The sequence below is a fragment of the Python bivittatus genome, unplaced genomic scaffold (assembly GCF_059951505.1).
Source record: "Python bivittatus isolate LINGU-HERP-01145 unplaced genomic scaffold, Pbiv_v1 ctg000580_np1212, whole genome shotgun sequence".
In the NCBI taxonomy this organism is placed as follows: domain Eukaryota; kingdom Metazoa; phylum Chordata; class Lepidosauria; order Squamata; family Pythonidae; genus Python; species Python bivittatus.
The window spans coordinates 9,434,680-9,452,726 of NW_028277087.1; the positions used below are offsets into that span (position 1 = coordinate 9,434,680).

The following is an 18,047-nucleotide window of genomic DNA, read 5'->3' on the forward strand; positions in this document are numbered from 1 at the left end:
GGAGTCTTTAGTTCCTGAGCAATGATACAAGCATAGGTACTCATCCCTCATAGCATCCTCATATGGAGCTTCCTCATCAGCAAGAATAATCAGGCCAACTCAATGGATTTAAGAAAACAAGGTGTTTTAAGAGTTTTATTGAATTATTTAGTAGGCAATAGGCCAGTGTTGTCCAAACTTGGCCACTTTAAGATGAGTGGACTTCAACTCCCAGAATTCCCCAGCCAGCATGGGTGGCTGGGGAATTCTGGGAGTTGAAGTCCACTCATCTTAAAGTGGCCAAGTTTGGACAACATTGCAATCGGCAGTATGGCCTGAGAAGTTCCACTTAAGAGAACCTTTTCCCAGCTAGGTGAAGCCTCCCCCATTTCAGCTGAATTGTATCTTCCTTAGCCAGCATGGGCTACAGGGTGAGAATCAAGGGAGTTGCTATCCAGCATTTTGGGAAGAAGGTTGATCTAAGCTGTGGATGAGCTTTTGGAAAACAGAGGCATGCTCTGTTGCTATGCTATACGTGATTACGTTCTTCTTCATGCTTAGAGGGCTTTTCATTTTGGTATGTTTTTGTTTATTTTGCCAGTTGTCTAGGATTGACTTCCTACTTGGTTTTATATTTGATGCTAATATATCCCTAAGGACCACTCTGGCAAAATAGAAGCACAGTCAAATAAATAAGATCAGAAATGAAAAGTTCATTAATGTCACTTTTCATCTCAGCTTCCTGCCAAAGAGAGGAGATGGGACGCCAGGATTCCATTTTTTCATCTTTTGCAACAACTGAGCGATGTAAGTTGGGTTGTAAGTCTTCCAAGGAAGTTTTGCAACTAAGCAGATGTTCAGTCCCAGCTATTATCAGTGTAAGTCCAACATGCCAATCAACATACATGATTGGATCAAGTGACGTGAATGTATGAATGAAAAATTCCAAAACTTTCAATGGACATGGAATAGATATGAGTATTTGCACTAAGAGAGGGTCTCTAAAGTAGACTTGGGCAGAATCTACACTGATAGAAGTCATTGTCAAAATGCAATCTATTAGCCAGTAGGCACATGCCAAATAGTGCAGCATAATATCCAGTATTTATAATGTGAATATGAAGTGCCCAGTTAGTAACTTTGTACAGACCATCTATTATTGGCAATTGCACTACAACTGTAGGCTCCTTTGCATGCTTTTTAGCCTAATTTCTTTTCTGAAAATATGCAAAGATTTAAATCACAATTTTTTTTTGTTTGTTCCTGTGCATTTCACATAGGTTATTTTTAAAAAGAACTCAATCTGTTCCTGCTAACCAAATCCTTGGGGGAATCAGAGAATAAATGTATCCTTTCTTTCCTGTCCCCCATTCTCTACTCCAGTGTTTCTCAACCTTAGCAACTTGAAGACATGTGGACTTCAACTCCCAGAATTCCCCAGCCAGCATGGCCAGCTGGGGAATTCTGGGGGTTGAAGTCCACACGTCTTCAAGTTGCCAAGGTTGAAAAACACTGCTCTATTCAATTTCACAACTCAGTTTTATCAGAAAACCCAGTGCAGTCGGGGTCAATATCCGCTGGTGACACTGATCAGCTGACTTTGGCTATCTAAAAAAATCCCCCCAAATCTAAGCAGTGTTGGTTCTGGAATTCCTAGGCTATCGACTAGACTGAGAAATTGAAACCATCTCAGAATATGGCAATGGAAACTGCTTCTACACAGCTGCCAAGAAAACTCCACAGACATGCTCAGGAAGTCACCAAGAGTGGAGCTCAACTTAAGGAAAGCTTTTCTACCAATTTCACATTGTCTATTGCCTATTTTTTATATATATTAAAAAGCCTCTCCTTTTTTAAGTAGCATGCATCATCTCTTAACAAGTAACATTGATTGCAACACAGCTTGGAAACACTTTGTACTTGGCAGCACACAGAGGTCACAGTTGCTTAAAAGACCATTCAATACAGCCAGGGAGGGGAGAAAGATTTTAGAAGAAAAAGAATGCTAGGATGACAGCTTGGAGAGGTAATGTGTATCCTGTGAGTGCAGATCCACCCTTCTCATACATTGTTAATGGCATCTTTGGGAAAGCTCCTATAGGCTTCACCAGGGGCCTGGAGGCTCTTTCTACTGGGAGATTAGAGGGGAAACAACTACTGGCTGAAGTAGAGAAGGGAAAGATCATTTGGGCTGTGGTCTCTTGGCAACCTAGGCAATGCCAGGAACAGTCTCTAATGCAGTGTTTCTCAACCTTGGCAACTTTAAGATGTGTGGACTTCAACTCCCAGAATTCCCCAGCCAGCCATGCTGGCTGGGGAATTCTGGGAGTTGAAGTCCACATGTCTTAAAGTTGCCAAGGTTGAGAAACACTGCCCTAATGGACCTGAGTGTGGAGAAGGTGCAAAGGAAGAGGGGAGAAGCAGGGGCAAGTGGGCCAGGCACTGTCACTGCAAATTAACACTCAGCCCAATGGCTGGCCTCAAAGAAAGCAAGAATCCGCTCAATGTCTGCAACCCCGCCTTGTTTCTCTTGCAGCTGTTTGGGTGCCAGGAATCCTGGCCATGCTCTCCTCTTTGGCCTTCCAAATTCAGAGATTAGGATACAGCCAAAAGAAGACAACAGGGGTGGGGAGGCCGAGAAGGTCATTGCAGCTGAAACAGAGAGTTTGACAGTGTAACTAGGCTTTTAGAGATGGGGAAATTGGTTGTGCCTTACTGAACAAACTGATACTGGAGAGAGGCAGAGATCATGACCCCCTCGGTCTCAAGTCTTTTGCTTTATCTTGTTTTATTTTAGCTGGAGAAAGATTCAGTATAAATACAACGGACACAGTTCAGGATTAGAATCCCGATACAGAACATCCATTCATTTTTGCAGCTGGAGAATATACCAGCCAAATAGTTTACGATTGAAGCTACTTCCCCAAGACTTGGTGGGATATACTGCATAATAATTAAGTATAATAATACCTATACAGGAATATATTCCCATCATGTATTAAAGTACTCCAATTAATTCTGGGATGGCCTCTCAACTTTCTCTAAACGCGTTTCATCATCTTGGTGATTCACTTCCCTCTGAACAGTCCCTATCCCCACCACCACCCGCCCCCCCCCATCCTGGCTATGCGCTGCCTAGAGAAGCAGCAGGAAACAGCTGAGCAATTAGGGAGAGACGCCATGGAAGTGGTGGGGTCAAGGAGAGGGAGCAGGATACGGGAAGAGAAGACTGGTGGGCTAGACAGGAAAATCTCATGGGCCGTCAGCAGCCCCCGCGACCGGAGGCTCCCCGCCCAGTCTTACCAAAGTTACTGCTCCAACCAGTTTTCTACTTTTGGCTCATCTCATTGTATCAATATGCTGCTAAGTTAAACTTGCAGAATCAAAGAATTCTGGAGTTGGGTGGGAACGCGAGGATCATCCAGTCCAACCCTCTGCAGTGTGCAAGAAAACCAATTAAACCCCCCACAAGAGATCCAGCCTCTTCTTCAAAACCTCCAGAGACAGGCAGCCCACTCAGAATAAGTAGACTATTCCACTGTTGTACAAAGATTTTCTTTATATTTAAGCAAAATCCAGATAGCTGAAACATATATTTATTTCTCCCATTGCTATCCATGTAGTCTGGAGCGCGCTTTTGTCCAGAAATCAGCAATTCTATAGACTGAAGCGCATTCTGCTCAAGCAGGGTGATGTAATGGTATGTGGGAATGACCTTGGGAGACAAGGCAAAGAGAAGCCGCCAAGGGAACGGTCAGATAAAAGGCAGCTGAGCCTGCAGCAGGAATGTGGGTGGGGAAAGAGGTTCAGAAGGGACCCTCCCTAGTTTTTGGGCTGTAAAGGGGACGGGGGAGAAAAGTACTTTCAGATTTGCAAGGTTCTGTTAATATAGCTTTACAATAAAGTAGAATTAGCTCATCTGGTCGTGTTTCCTGTCTGGTCTACCTAGTAAAGCTGATAAGTATCTAAACAAGTGCAAGAGTTATGCATGTCAACCCTAAGCCTTCCATCCTCATCCTCACTGTTGAACAGCAAGTTCTGATGAAAGAGAGTCCTCCAGGTAGAATAATTCTGGGAAATGCATTCCAGCATATCTGAAGGGCACCAGATTGGGGAAAGATGGAGCAGAAGGTGGTATTTGCATCTAAGCAAATCTGAATTAACCTCCTTTTCTTCTGATTCTGCTGCTCAGCATTACAAGATGGGATTTTGACAGGGCAGGGTAGGCATTTAAATGCCTGTGCTGAGTGCTTTTAAGAATATCTTTTGCCTAAAGAGGCAAAAGGTATTGTAATCAACATAACTTACTCTTTCTGTTCTGGTGTTTTCTAATATGATGCCATCTAGATTAATTGACTTAGCTGGATAGGGAATTCTGGGAGTTGAAGTTCACTGCAACTGGAGGAAACAGGGTAGGGAAATCTCGCCTAGAAAGTTAAAGGGTTCCTTCAAGTTTTCTTCAAGCCCAGCTTAATTCCTAGTGATTTTGTGGACATTTCCAAGTATTTTTCTTGGCAAGAATACGGAAGTGGTTTGCCAAGTACTAACCAACTCTTAGTTTTTTCAGAATCAGTCAAGGTCAGATAAAGTCTCCCTTGAACCAAGTCTAAGTGACCTTTGGGGCTTTCTGGTTATCTCCCATCCTAGTACTTATCAGGCTTTCTGAAATCATCCAAGATGAACTAGGTGCTACTACCTACCTGGAATGGATTAGGAGACTAGGTTCAAGATCCACATCCATAACCAGATAAGAAAGTTTACTGGGGTATTTTGAACCAGTCCCTCATCCTTCACCCAACCAACTTCACAAGTTGGTTACACAGGTTTTGTGTAAATAACAACTGGATGAAACCACATCACACTCTTCAGTCCCTCAGGTCCCTGATACTTGAGAGCAGTAGTAGAAAAGCAATTCAGTAGAGCAGCTAATGGGACTTGGACCAAGTTGACCAATATTCAAACCTGCTAGTGTGACCGTAGACCCAGAGGCCACTATAGGGAATCAAAAAAGATGGTGACTGCTGATGCAGAATTGGAACCCGTCCCCTTTGATGTGCATCACACATTAAAGAGGGGTGCAGACTGAATCACACAGTCATATCTCCAATCTTAACTTTTTTGACTTGCCTCCTGCAGAGGCTCCTGGATGGAATAGGTGTTGAAAGCTCACTTTTACTTATCTTGCAGAGTTGTTAGGAATATAATGTGCAACATAAAAAAAACACTGCTTTGTGGTTACTCTTAAAGATAAACAGTGAGTTAGAAATGTTATCAATAAAAAAAGGGGAGGAAGCATCCTTAGTAATGTTAGCCTATCATGGACTCTTTCAACACCTTCTGAGCAATCTTTATTCCTGCTTTTCCTAAAACCTTATTTAGAAGGTGATAAAACCATATACTACTTTCAGCTGGAGTATAGCCCTCATCTGAATGGGATGAAATGGCAACATCACCCATTGATGGATTTTGAGTTAGTGATATTTAATGTAGCACAGTGCTCCTGATTACTTTCCAACTCGGGTTTGTCTGCAGGGAGGTCAAAAAAATCAAGATGGTGTTGACTTTGGTGTCAACACCACGCCATGATGTTGGCATGGTAAATATAATCACCTGCAGTCTGGCTTTTAATGGGGCCTGAATACTTACAAATATCGCAAATTAGCAAATGTATAAAAGGGGGAGACAGAAATTAATAGTTTTTTTAAAAATTATGATTAATTCATTTTTTATTTTCTACTTTTTAGGTACTTTAACTTTTGTTAAATTTGCTTCATCTATCTTTAATTTCCTTTTATGAATATATGAATATATCAATATATATACATATACATACATACATGCATACACACACATGCACACACATTAAGTAACAATACAGCGGAGATCTTAATATTAAGTAATTAGTTTAAGATTGAAACTATTATTATATCACTAATACTTTGATATGAATTACAGTGGTTCTTTTTTTATCTTATATTCGACTTTGGATAAAAAGTTTAATAATCTTATGCTTGTAACACTGATATCCTAAATGGCAATTAATATTGGTAGAAGTTTTACTTTTCTCTTTTTACCTTCAACGTGTTAAGCTTTTTAAATAGTAGAATGTTAATAATTTTAATCATATCATATAAACACTACTGCATTGAAATCTGCATTGAAATAATACAATGTATCAAGATTTATAAGATTACAATAAAAGAAAAAAAAGTCAAGATGGCAGCCATAACCCTGCAATCAACATGACTTTTTTGACCTCCCTTCCTGCAGACACCCCTCTGTCCCATTCAGTCTAAACCAGTGTTTCTCAAGCTTGGCAACTTTAAGACCCGTGGACGTCAACTCCCATGCTGTCTGGGGAATTCTGGGAGTTGACGTCCATGGGTCTTAAAGTTGCCAAGCTTGAGAAACACTGATGTAGGCTGCAGGTTGCCCACTCCAAGCAGGCAGTTAATAGGTTAATCCAAGAATATCCATGGTTCCTCCAGTTCCATCCTGGTCACATTTTATGCTTGTAACACTGATATCCTAAATGGCAATTAATGGAAAACCTTGGAAAGGTTTTCAGCAGCTTTCCCTGCTAGGTGTCAACCTAACGTGCACCATTTTCCCCCAACCTGCCATCCTCCTGGCATGTGGGGACTGCTGGCAACCTTCAGCTAGGCTTAGAGCTTCTGGGAAGCATAGTCCAAATACGTGGTTGGAGAAGGTTGCCATCATCAGTACCTTTGAATGTTCTCTTCCAGTTCCTTGGCCTTCAAATTGTCCTCCTCCATCAGCTTCTTTGTGGCTTCACCCTCTTCAGCTGTGGATGAAGGAGCTCCCTCCAACAGCCATCTCTCCCTTAGAGCCTTTGACTTGAAGACAACAGGAAGACAAAGAAGAAGAGATATCTTATTTCCCCCCCAATAATGTTGTTCCGTTGCATAACCTGATCGCTGTTATGGCTTATAGGCTTAATCAGGGCAGGAAAAGACCTAGCCACTGCCCTTCCCCAATATCCTAAACTCAGCTAATATTAGAAGAGAATATGTGTAGCTCAGGGTTGAACTGTGGAGTCCTTGGGGTTCTCTGAGCTTGGTTGTTTTCTTGCAGACGTTTCATTACCCGACTAGGTAACATCTTCAGTGCTGAACATCTGAACATCAGCACTGAAGATGTTACCTAGCCAGGTAACAAAATGTCTGCAAGAAAACAACCAAGCTCAGAGAACCTCATGGACTCCACAGCTAATATTAATCTTTTGTGGGTGGCTGTGCAGCTCGGCGTAACACAAACCCAGCCCTTTGCTTAGGTTAGGGTGAAATGTCCTGCATGAACCCCAGAACGTGGGTTCGTTTAGAGACCAGAAGAAATGTGAATGCAGTAGTAATTAACAGGTCTCTCTGATTTTTCTTAGCATAAAAATGTATGGCTTAAGAAAGGTGCAGTAACTTTTGTATTCTGCCCTTTAAGCACCAGGAATAAACTTTTCACTAGATTTCACTAAAAGGCCAGGTTGAGGAGAGATCATCCTGGAAAATGTCTATGCCAGTGTTTCTCAACCTTGGGAACTTTAAGACGTGTGGACTTCAACTCCCAGAATTCCCCAGCCAGTGCTGGCTGGGGAATTCTGGGAGTTGAAGTCCACATGTCTTAAAGTTCCCAAGGTTGAGAAACACTGGTCTAAGCAATCACTAAAAGTCAACACCAACTTGATGATACCTAATCAACTGGATTTTTCTGCTTTTCCTCCACTGGTTGCAGAGGACACCCTTTATTCGGTTTGGGAAATGGTTCCCTATGTATTTATACTAATGCTGTGGCCCACCAGCACACTTTTCCTTCTTCCAAAGTTCCCCAGCATGGCTATAGCCCAAACATTTGTCTGGTTTATTTGGATTTTTTGGCATTCCTTTTTTCAAAAGAGCAAATTAGGCGACTTAGCCACCCACTTCCCCCCTTAAATTTAACTCCTGTCCCCACCTACTCTTGAAGGATGACCCCTGCCAAGCACACAAAAGTCCTCTGAGGTTCTTGGGCAGATGGGATTTGGAAATCTCATAAATACCTTTAAGTGCTGCAACTGGCGTCTGTCATCTTCTAACTGTCGCCGCTTGTTTTCAATCTCCGTTTGGCGCTTTCTCTTTTCCTGCAGTCCGAGAGAGGAGGGGGCAAGAAAGGGGGGGGAGCAAGAATTAAATACTAGTTCCCCAAGGGAAAAAGCAAAATGTTAGGTGTAAGAGGCAGCATGCTTCCCCTACAATGTTCTCCTGATTGGGAGCTTTGGGAAAGGTGGTCAAAAGAAGGGACAAAATGTACTTTGGGGAGGGGGAATTTAAGAATATTTGGTCCTTATTTTAAATGATGATTTAATTAAGCAAGGACCTTACACCAATCTTCTTAGATGTCTTGATATAAAAGAAATCCACTAAAATTAAGTGGTCTTGACCAATAATGCCTATTTCCGGCAGCTTCTTTAAACAAGGTATGCCAAAGAACTCAAGATCAAGTGAAGCAATGATGCTGTCTCTTATTTCTAGAAAACAAGTAAATCCACCACACAAGTGCATTGGCACAAGTGCTGTTCATTCAAATGTCTTCTGTGCTCAGGCAGAAAGTAATAGTTTTGAAGGAAGAACCAGCTTTCCCCCAGAACACACTAGAGCCAATTGTTAATTTAAAAAAAAAAGGAAAGTGAGAAAGTTTCCAGAATTTAAGCTTCTCTATACTGTATGCCAAGTTGATGGGATAACAAGCCTGTTGTGATTACTCACCGGAGGCATTAAATAACTCAGTGTCTTTAAGAAGACATTTCTAGGGATGTTTATAGAATCTGAGTTCGCTGGACTGTTGGTCTGTTGACTCCATAGGCCTGGATTTGTCTTCAGATTAAAACTTTAATAAAAATCCAGTGCAGAAGCAACATTTTGGGGCTCCAGGCTCAATCACCATCATCCTTAACCTGGTGTAAATAAAGATGTCTCCCCTAAACTGCATAGATTTCCCATTGATTGCATGTAATTTTTCAGATGTCAGGTCCCTGAAAAAAATATAGCATGAAATTGCTCCATTCTACTGAGCCTCCAGCAATTAAGATAATTTCCAGAGTTGCTCGACCAGTGATGGCGAACCTATGACATGTGTCAAAGGTGACATGCCATGTTGTTTTGGGTGACACCTCAGCGTTCACCAACACCTGACAGCAACCATTCTCCCTGTCTGAGTTACCAAAGAAACTGAGCTTATATTACTCGTATTTCATTTTTGTAATTATTTGACATTTCTTTATATAATACATAGCACCACATATGATTGGACTTTATTTTTTTAAAATAAATGAATATGTAAAGAATTGTTTCTCTTTTGTGTGTGTGGGGAGAATGACACACCAGCAGAGTCAAGTTAAGCGTTTTCCGAATTTTTGACATGCTGAGCCCAAAAGGTTCGCCATCACTGTGCTAGACTATACGGTGGAACCATCTATGGGGGAAAGAATCTACTGTACAGAATGTCTTCAACATGGGGTCAAGAGGGGCTTACAGTCTTCCTAGAAACATTTAGCTACGTAAGATGCACAATGAATGGCAATGCTTGGCCTCTTTGTATGTTGAACTGGACACTTAATGCTCAGTCCATCCAATCAAAGGGAGAACTGGCTGAAAAACACCAAGGGGGCAAAGGAAGTGAGGCTGGAGCTCATCCTCATGTCCCATTAACCATGGCACGAAGAGACCCTGGTAACTGTTTTTAGAGGGCAACTCCTCATGATGCAATCTTCATCTCATCCCCAGCCCACCCCAAAGGCAGATTTCATTCAACTTGAGCTGTTCTGGTTTAAAAGTACTGCCTTTCTTGTTCTTCTTCCAGCACAAATCTTGCCACATGAACATCAACAATGACTCAGTCTTAGTGCTGGCGATGGTACAACCAGGGGTTGGGATATGGAGCTCCCACCGGCCACCTTCCGTCCAGTTGGTCAACTCTGCAAAGTGCCATTCAGACATGACATGAGCTCCTTATGTGAATGGGTCTAGTGTTCTTCTGGAAGAACACTGTCATGGTTTTAAACATGTGCTTAGTGGTCTTTGAAAGAGCAGCAGGCGTGTGTTTAAAAAACAGGACTCGCACTCTCTGTATAGAAAGGTGATTTAAATTGGGAAAGAGAACTAGGTTCTGCCTCCTGTGTATTGCTGGTTGTGTCCCAAATGAGGGCATTACAGGTTTTCTGCTGCTTCTGCAACTTTTGAATAGCTGTGCTTTGTACTGTTTTTATTATTGGGGATCAGTGGTGCCAATTTGCCTACCCCAACATCATTTTGTGTACTCTATAGGATACTTCTGGGTGCTGCTGGCCACACTCCCTCCCTCCCAGCAGTATTATTCCATTGCAACATTTGCTGATTCGCAGTATTTGGGAGCTGGCATCAAACTGACAAGAGTTCTGCCAATTTCCAGATCAGAGGTACAGTTGAGGGGCATGGGGTAAGGTGGAAGGGATCATCCCGATGCTCCTTACAAAACCTCCACCACCCCAGAAGCTCTCTCCCACTTCACCTTCCTCAGCTTCACTGACCTGGGTTATTTTTGGACACAGGTTTACCAGTCTTTCAGAAGACCAGTAGACCCATGTTCAGAAATAGCCTGAGGGACCAATTATGAATACAGAGCACCTCCGTGCCAGCAACCTGTCACTTGGGCAACTTGAAAGGTAGCTAAGCCTCTCTCCCACTCACTCAGTGCAGACCTGCCCCTCCAGATGCTCAAGAGAGCAACTGGTGGCGTTTTTTCCCCCACCAGCTGTTGATGCTGGGTGAGAGAGGAAATGAACCAGGGGAGTCACCAACAGCTGTCCTATGGCAAAGCTGTAAGGACAGAACCATCATCAGCCTTATTACTGAGACAGATTAGAGCAGTGTTTCTCAACCTTAGCAACTTTAAGATGAGTGGACTTCAACTCATCCAACTCCCAGAATTCCCCAGCCAGTCCACTCATCTTAAAGTTGCTAAGGTTGAGAAACAGTGGATTAAAGCTCAGTTGTTGGAGCAATGCAAATTAGGCCAGCATATTTTTTCTGTCAACTCAAGAACTAGAGGAAAGTACATTAATGCAGCCAGGAGGAAGAGCCCTCAGGAGCAAAATGGATCATTCAGGATGATGGATGAATCAGCCAATGTGGCCTACCTATTTCAAAAAGCCCTCTAAAGATACTTCAGTGCTGCCTTCATCACAAATTACAGCCTTGGACAAGGCCATTAAGGTGACAGAGTCCGCCCCTCTGCTCAATGCAGAAATCCACATTAGCAAACCCTGACATATATTTATTCACCCTCTGCTTGAATGTGACCAGAGAAGATGAACCGTAATCACATTGCTCCTATCATTAGAAATATTCAGCTGGAATCTGATTTAAATCGACTATCCCATGTCCTGCAATCTAAAATGACAAAACAGTTCATGACCATTCTGCGACCACTGAGCACAATCCTCCTCAAACATTTCTATCCTGATCGATCAATCGATCCTTTCCCCAAAGTGTTGGTAAGCCAAGGAGGATAACAATAAAACTGCATGAAAATTGCAGTCAGAAAAAAGAGGTCAACATAAGGTCTCTTTCAAGCAAAGTCCAACTCCTGATGACTTTATGGACACATCCATGACAGTGCCTTTTTGGGGGATTTTTTTTCAACTTCCCGGTACTGCCCTGCAATTCTTGGTAGTCTCCCATCCAAGTACTAACATGAGTACTTAATTATGAACCAGCAGAGTGATGCAGCTGCTAAAAAAGGCAAATGCTATCTTAGAGGAGCAAAGAGCCTTGATTATGGGATATAATGGTTCCACTTTATTCTTTCCTGGTCAGATCCATTTTGACTGCTGTGTCCAGTTATGGGCACCAGTTTTCAGAGAGAACAGTGGTGAACTGGAGGAAGTTCAAAGGAGAACTACCAAGATGGTGAAGGTTCTGGAGACCAAACTCTATGAGGGACGGTTAAAGGACTGGAGTATGTTTAGTCAGAAAAAAATGACAGCAATCTTCAAACATTTGAAAAGTTGTCACTCAAAAGATGAAGGGAATAGAATAGAATTTTTATTATGGTCACAGACCAGAATTAAAGAGGAGGGGACATTCTCTACTCCCCCAGAGTCAGGACCAAAAGCAGTGAGTTAAAATTACAAGGAAGGAGGTTCAGCCTAGACTTCAGGAGAAATGATCTGATTGTATGCACTCTCAGCAAATGGAAGAGGTTGCCCCATGAAGTGGCATGCTTTCCTTCACCTGAGGTCTTCAAACAGAAGTTGGATGGTCAACTGTCAAAGATGCTCTAGTGCAGTGTTTCTCAACCTCAGCAGCTTTAAGCTGTGTGGACTTCAACTCCCAGAATTCCCCAGCCAGCTGGGAGTTGAAGTCCACACAGCTTAAAGCTGCTGAGGTTGAAAAACACTGTTCTAGTGGACCCAGCACTGAGAAGAGGGTTGGACTAGATGACTTCTGTAGCGCTTTCCAACTCCATGATTCTACTAATCAGGCTGACCTTGCTTAGATTTCACTGATGCCAGACAATGCTGGACGTTTCTATCAAATAATCAAAACAAGGGAGGGCTTTATAGAACAGCATGGAACACCTTTCTACAGCAGCCTGAAGCAGTATAGCTAATGTTAGGTTTAATGCCATATGGAAGGCTATAAATTCCCCATCCATGTCCTAGCATAAAAAAAGGATCGGTGGTGGAGTTTTTCAGAGCCCATCTAAAAATGGGATAAAAGAAGATCTGGAGGCTTTCTCTGCCAAGGGGAATGCTACACTGCAGAGGCACAATCAAAGCTAAGCAATGGACTGGGAATCTACAGAAGCAGGTCAAAAAAGTTATGTATTTACTGCACAAGACATTTGGTGAAAGTAAATGAAAGTCCTTTACAGTAATTGCATATATTGACACTTTATTAAAAGTGATCACTGTACACATCCTTACGTCTGGAATAAGTCAAAAAAGTCAATATGGCAGCAGCAAGCATGCAATCACAGCTACTATCTTGACTTTTTTGACCCTACTCCCTCACAGATACCCCTGGCAATGAGTGGAAATAGCTCAGGTGGATTGCCTGGTACAGGCAAGATGCCTCCTCCCAACATCTAAGAGAGACTTCCCAAGCAATAAAGCCATGGGAAGTAGCCCCTGAGGTTCAAACAGGGGCTACTTCGATTATTTTGATTTAGAACAAAACGCCTAAGCAATTTTGAAATTGCAAAGAGTCCTGCCTGGTTGAGCAAAATAACTAAGAAAACATATGAAGATGGTATAATTCAGCGTTCTCAACCTTGGCAACTTCAAGATGTGTGGACTTCAACTCCCTGAATTCCTCATGCTGGCTGAGGAATTCTGGGAGCTGAAGTCCACACATCTTAAACTTGCGAAGTTGAGAAACACTAATATAATTGCAGGGAAAATTCAATGTTTGGAAAGATTCCAATGAAGACTGAAATCAGACTCTGAGCTACACACCAGCAGTGGCCTTGGTTTTCTCTCCTGGAAGAAAGGAGAGAGAAAGGAGACCAATATATATTGTTCCAGAAGGCATCTAAAAATATGTCCGCGGCTCCCAAACTGCACCGTGATGCTCCGGGGCACTGCAGCGAACTCACATGGGTACTGTGGGATATTTAAAATTTTTGCGACTCTATTTGCAAAGCTGGATTTTTGGTGGTCTTTTGGCTTAGGGGCCCTGTGAAAAAATTATTGAGAGGCTAAGGGTGCCGTGAACTGAAAAACTTTGGGAAACCCTAAAATATGTTGATATATCTTCAGCTGTTCTCCATTCCCTGCTTCAGACTATTTATGTTTGTCACTTTCATTGTATTATATATTGCTAATTAGTTTCACATGTATTCATACTAAACACAATGCATAATAGAGGCTGAAGGTAGTTAAACAAAAAGCTGGTTTGTTGAGGATTATTTTACAAACCCTGTTTTGGAAAGTTGCTGAACAATCGCATAACTGTTAGCAAAAGGTTATTCAGAGATAACTGAATCTTAAAAGCTCAGCTTGCTGGTATTGATAGTAATTCAGATCCCTGATTGGAAGAGGTTAGGTATGATTAATTAGAGCTATTGCTGTATTATTATTATTATTATTATTATTATTATTATTATTATTATTATTTAGAGCTATTGCTCAAAAAAACTTTTGACAGTCCCCTCCATCAGACTCAGACTTTTAGTCCCTTTGCAGGATTCTAAACAGGATCAGAAACAAGGACTAGCAAGGCGATCAGTAAACCCTCTTAACAAAATAGCCATTGCTATCTCTCCTGATAGCAATGAGAAAAACTAAGATTAATGAAACACTTCAATATACTTTGTTGTTGTTTCATCAGCTCTACTGCCTTTTTGGCGTACAAACCTGTGTTCACAAGATATCTCTTTTCCACAAGGAAGAACTTCCGGATTGTAAGACCCGTACAACGGTGCCATAGTCTTCCTATGGAGGATCTATCGATCTATCGATCTATCTATCATATTTATATAGCCTATCCTATTTATGTAGGATGTGGGTTCTTCATCTCTGGAGGTTTTAAAAAAGAGGCTGGACAATCACCACTCATGATAGTTTAATTAGTTTTCCTCCATGTTGCAGTGGGTTGGACAAGAATATCAGTGTTTCTCAACCTTGGCAATTTTAAACTGTGTGGACTTCAACTCTGGGGTCAACTCTATGCTGGCTGGGGAATTCTGGGAGTTGAAGTCCACACAGCTTAAAATTGCCAAGGTTGAGAAACACTGGACTAGATGATCTTTGTGATTCTTTCCCACAGGACAAATGTGTGTTTCTGTGATCAGTTCTGGCTACTCAGCTTGGTGGGCAGACTCTCCGGCAGACTCCAGCATGTCTTCAGTTAAACATGGGTTCACACATATTTCTATGCTTCCCCAAATGGAATTTTAATTTAATTAGGGTGGATGGAAACCCAGGGCCCTTTTCCTCCAAGGGAAGGCAGACAGTGGTGGCTATTCTTTACAGGACACATTTGTTCTTATTTTCGAAAGGGAAATCAAATGCGAAGTAAGTCAGGAAATGCGCTGAGCCGGAACAGGGCCTGAATATCTCTCCCAAAGGCAAACAATAAGGGATTGTTATGAAGGGCTTGATTTCCTTGCTGAAGGACCGTACCACATTATAAGCAGTGCAAGAAAATAACCATTTGCAATTTATATAGTGAAGGGCTTGATGTCTATTGGCATTTGCTGTTTCCCAGCTAAATATATCTCGCAGGAAGATTAGGACATTAAATCTTTTATTATTAGGAAACGGTTGCCTCTTTTCATTTTTTGTCTGACTACTATTATTTCTTTATTGTTATTGTTTGTTTATCATTGGAGCGCACTTCTTGGCCCTGTCAATGGTGCTCCATTGAATAACGTTGCACACACCAAAATGCCTCTGATGGCTGTTCCGTTCAAAAGATATGGGACAGAAAGAGGGTCTTTGGCCATTCCCCTGGCAGTGCCACTGGGCAGCTAGAAATATAATCCCAGGGGGCTAAATTTATACCCAACAAATGCAGGTTGTAAGGTACAGAGAACAAGGCTGGCTTCCAATGGCTTACATGGGGCACTAACATGGGGGTGCTGACTTGGGAATGGCTGGGGAGGCCAGGAGCAGGGCTCAGCTGGAAAAATCATAACATACAGATGTAGCTTGATGGAAAAGATCAGAACATAGTAGTTATTGGGGCTTTACTTCCCTGAAATAAAGCCTATGTAGGGGAAAGAGGGAATGGCCTTGAAGGACAGGAGGAAAACTCAGACAAAACCCTGCCTAGTTCACACAAAGATAAAAGGAGGGAGGGGGGAAGCACATTGAGACTTGCCTTGATGTCAGCCCTTCAAACTAGACCAGACTAGGAAACCAGTGCCATGTAAGTCAGTACTACTTTTATTGTAAAACTGTAGTAATAGAATCTTGAAAATTGAAAATGCATTTCCCTCCTCCCTCGCTATATCTGTGAACTAGGGAGGAGCTTGTCTGAGACATTTTCCCACACTGTTTTCTTGGTGCAGGCTCAAGCTCTGCTTATCTGACCGTCGCCTTGGCAACAGCTCTTCCTCCTGTCCTTCAAGGCCATTCCCTCAGCCTTCTACAGGCAGTGGCTTTTGGCCACTATTTTGCAAATCAGGGATCTTTTTACCTGGAGTTGACTGGCATTTGGGCATTGGAAGTAGCTGCTGTGTGTGAGGCTATGGCTTTTCCTTCCCCTTTTCCCATTGCTGATCCTCACCTGCCTTCCAGCTGCAATCTAGTACAGTAAAACACATCTGGCTCTCAAAACTACCTATTAAAAAAATCCAGCCCAGAACCTATAATACAGTTCCTTTTTCATTAAGAGTTTACCTTTCATCAAACATTTAGATGGTGTCAATACTTCAGGGGCATCCATGGGTGGGGGGAGATTTGTATGTATGTGTGTCAAAAGCCCTGCCCCCCTTTTTTAGTGCATGTGGGGTTTTAATTGCACAGTTATAGCCACCATCTTGACTTTCTTGCCCCCCCAAGTATCGTTTCTCTTTTGGTGCCAAGTGAAAAGTCTGTTTACACCTGCGTTTGGGATTTAAAATCATAGCCTGGTCAGGCCCTGCCGTCCCTCATGCAAACCTGTGCCTTTCAATTACTTTATGACAGGCATCATTGTTTTGTTCTTTTAAAGTTTATTTGTATTGCACTTTAATGTTTTCTCCTTGCATTTTATCGAATGGGACTTGCCCTGTGATTTTTAGTGTACACACATTTATTTTATTTATTACAATTATTTATAGCCTACCTCTCAGGATACAGATCCTCCCCAAACAGCTTAGAAGAAATATAAACCATCATAAATAAAAATACACTGACTATCATTTAAAAAGAAAGGAAGAAGTTTCTATGATCTTTCCTACATGGCATTAATTCATAGGGGGAAGAGGAAGACCCCAGTTCCTGGCCACCTGCCTCTCTTCCTCCTTAGCAATCCTTCAAGGACAGTGAGCATGCTAGAAATAGTTAAATAAATAAATAGATTTTTACTTTAAACTTTGGCTTACTACAGCCACTGTTTATGTCAGGAAACGTTTAATAACAATTGGATCCAATCTGATTGAATTTGCCAGATTTGGGCAACCAATTGAAGCTCAACCTGTTACAAGCTATGCTTTCCTGTTATACTTAGCATCGCCTGGCATGCAAAATATTCAGTTCTGTTTCAGTCTTGGTGATTGTTGGGGGAAGGGGATCAGTGTCTGCAGAGGAAGGTCAAAGAAGTCAAGATGGCTTAAAGGGGGGCGGGGCTTCTATCACTGCACAACCGTGACTACGGATGGCCCTGCGCTCAGAAGCAATTTCGAATTTCTATCCCTATAGGGATACTTGTCACATTTCCTCAGAAGTGTAGAGGCTTAGGGTCCCACACTCTTACAACTGCCTTCTTTTCAAGGAGTGGGGTTTACTCTCTTTCTCTCTTTCTCTCTGTCTCTCCCCCCAACCCCCCACCATTGGCAAAGATCATCTCTCTTCACCATGTACTTCTCCAGATCTCAAAGGAGGTTCTTGTGCTTCATTTGCTTCCTCCTGAGACTGGAAGGGAGCCTGCGCTGTTTTGTCCAAGCTGTTTCACCATGTCCTTAGCCATGTTTTGCTCTCTCCCAGCTTGCTTTAAAACAATCTCTTCTTTTGTGCGGGCCCTGCATCAAGGGAGGGACACCAGTTGGGGAGATGGCAACCAGCAGGGAGGCTTCAAGGGGCAGGCGGCCTGCCAAGTGCGCAGCAGGGGCTGGGGTGGGGAGCACAACTAGGGCCAATTTAGAGTAAGATCAACCGGTTGGCTACAGTGAGAAGGGATGTGCGGATTTTCAAAACCCACTTCCCTTTCCTGCATGTTTTGCATGAGTTTGAAAAATTTGCATAGCAATTTTCAAGTTTGTATACTACTGTATAATGCTGTGTTTACTGTAATACTGTACACTATTTAAAAAAAATTGTAAAGATTGCCAGGCTGGATGGGAGTTATTCTTTTTTTATTATTATTATCAGGTGAGGTGAGCAAACTGGTTTT

The 18,047-nt window shown here is 42.3% G+C and overlaps 1 protein-coding gene across 5 annotated transcripts in view; it reads right to left on the reverse strand.

Moving 5' to 3' along the window:
- The window catches only part of PALM (paralemmin), a 75,086-nt gene that overhangs the window by 21,680 nt on the left and 35,359 nt on the right, over nt 1–18,047 (reverse strand). For all 5 annotated transcript variants that reach the window (XM_025172280.2, XM_007436817.3, XM_025172279.2 and 2 more), the window contains exons 3-4: nt 8,030–8,110; nt 6,706–6,836 (exon numbers count right to left, since the gene is read on the reverse strand). In XM_025172280.2, the coding sequence (XP_025028048.1) occupies nt 6,706–6,836; nt 8,030–8,110 (212 nt within the window). The remainder of the gene's footprint in view (nt 1–6,705; nt 6,837–8,029; nt 8,111–18,047) is intronic.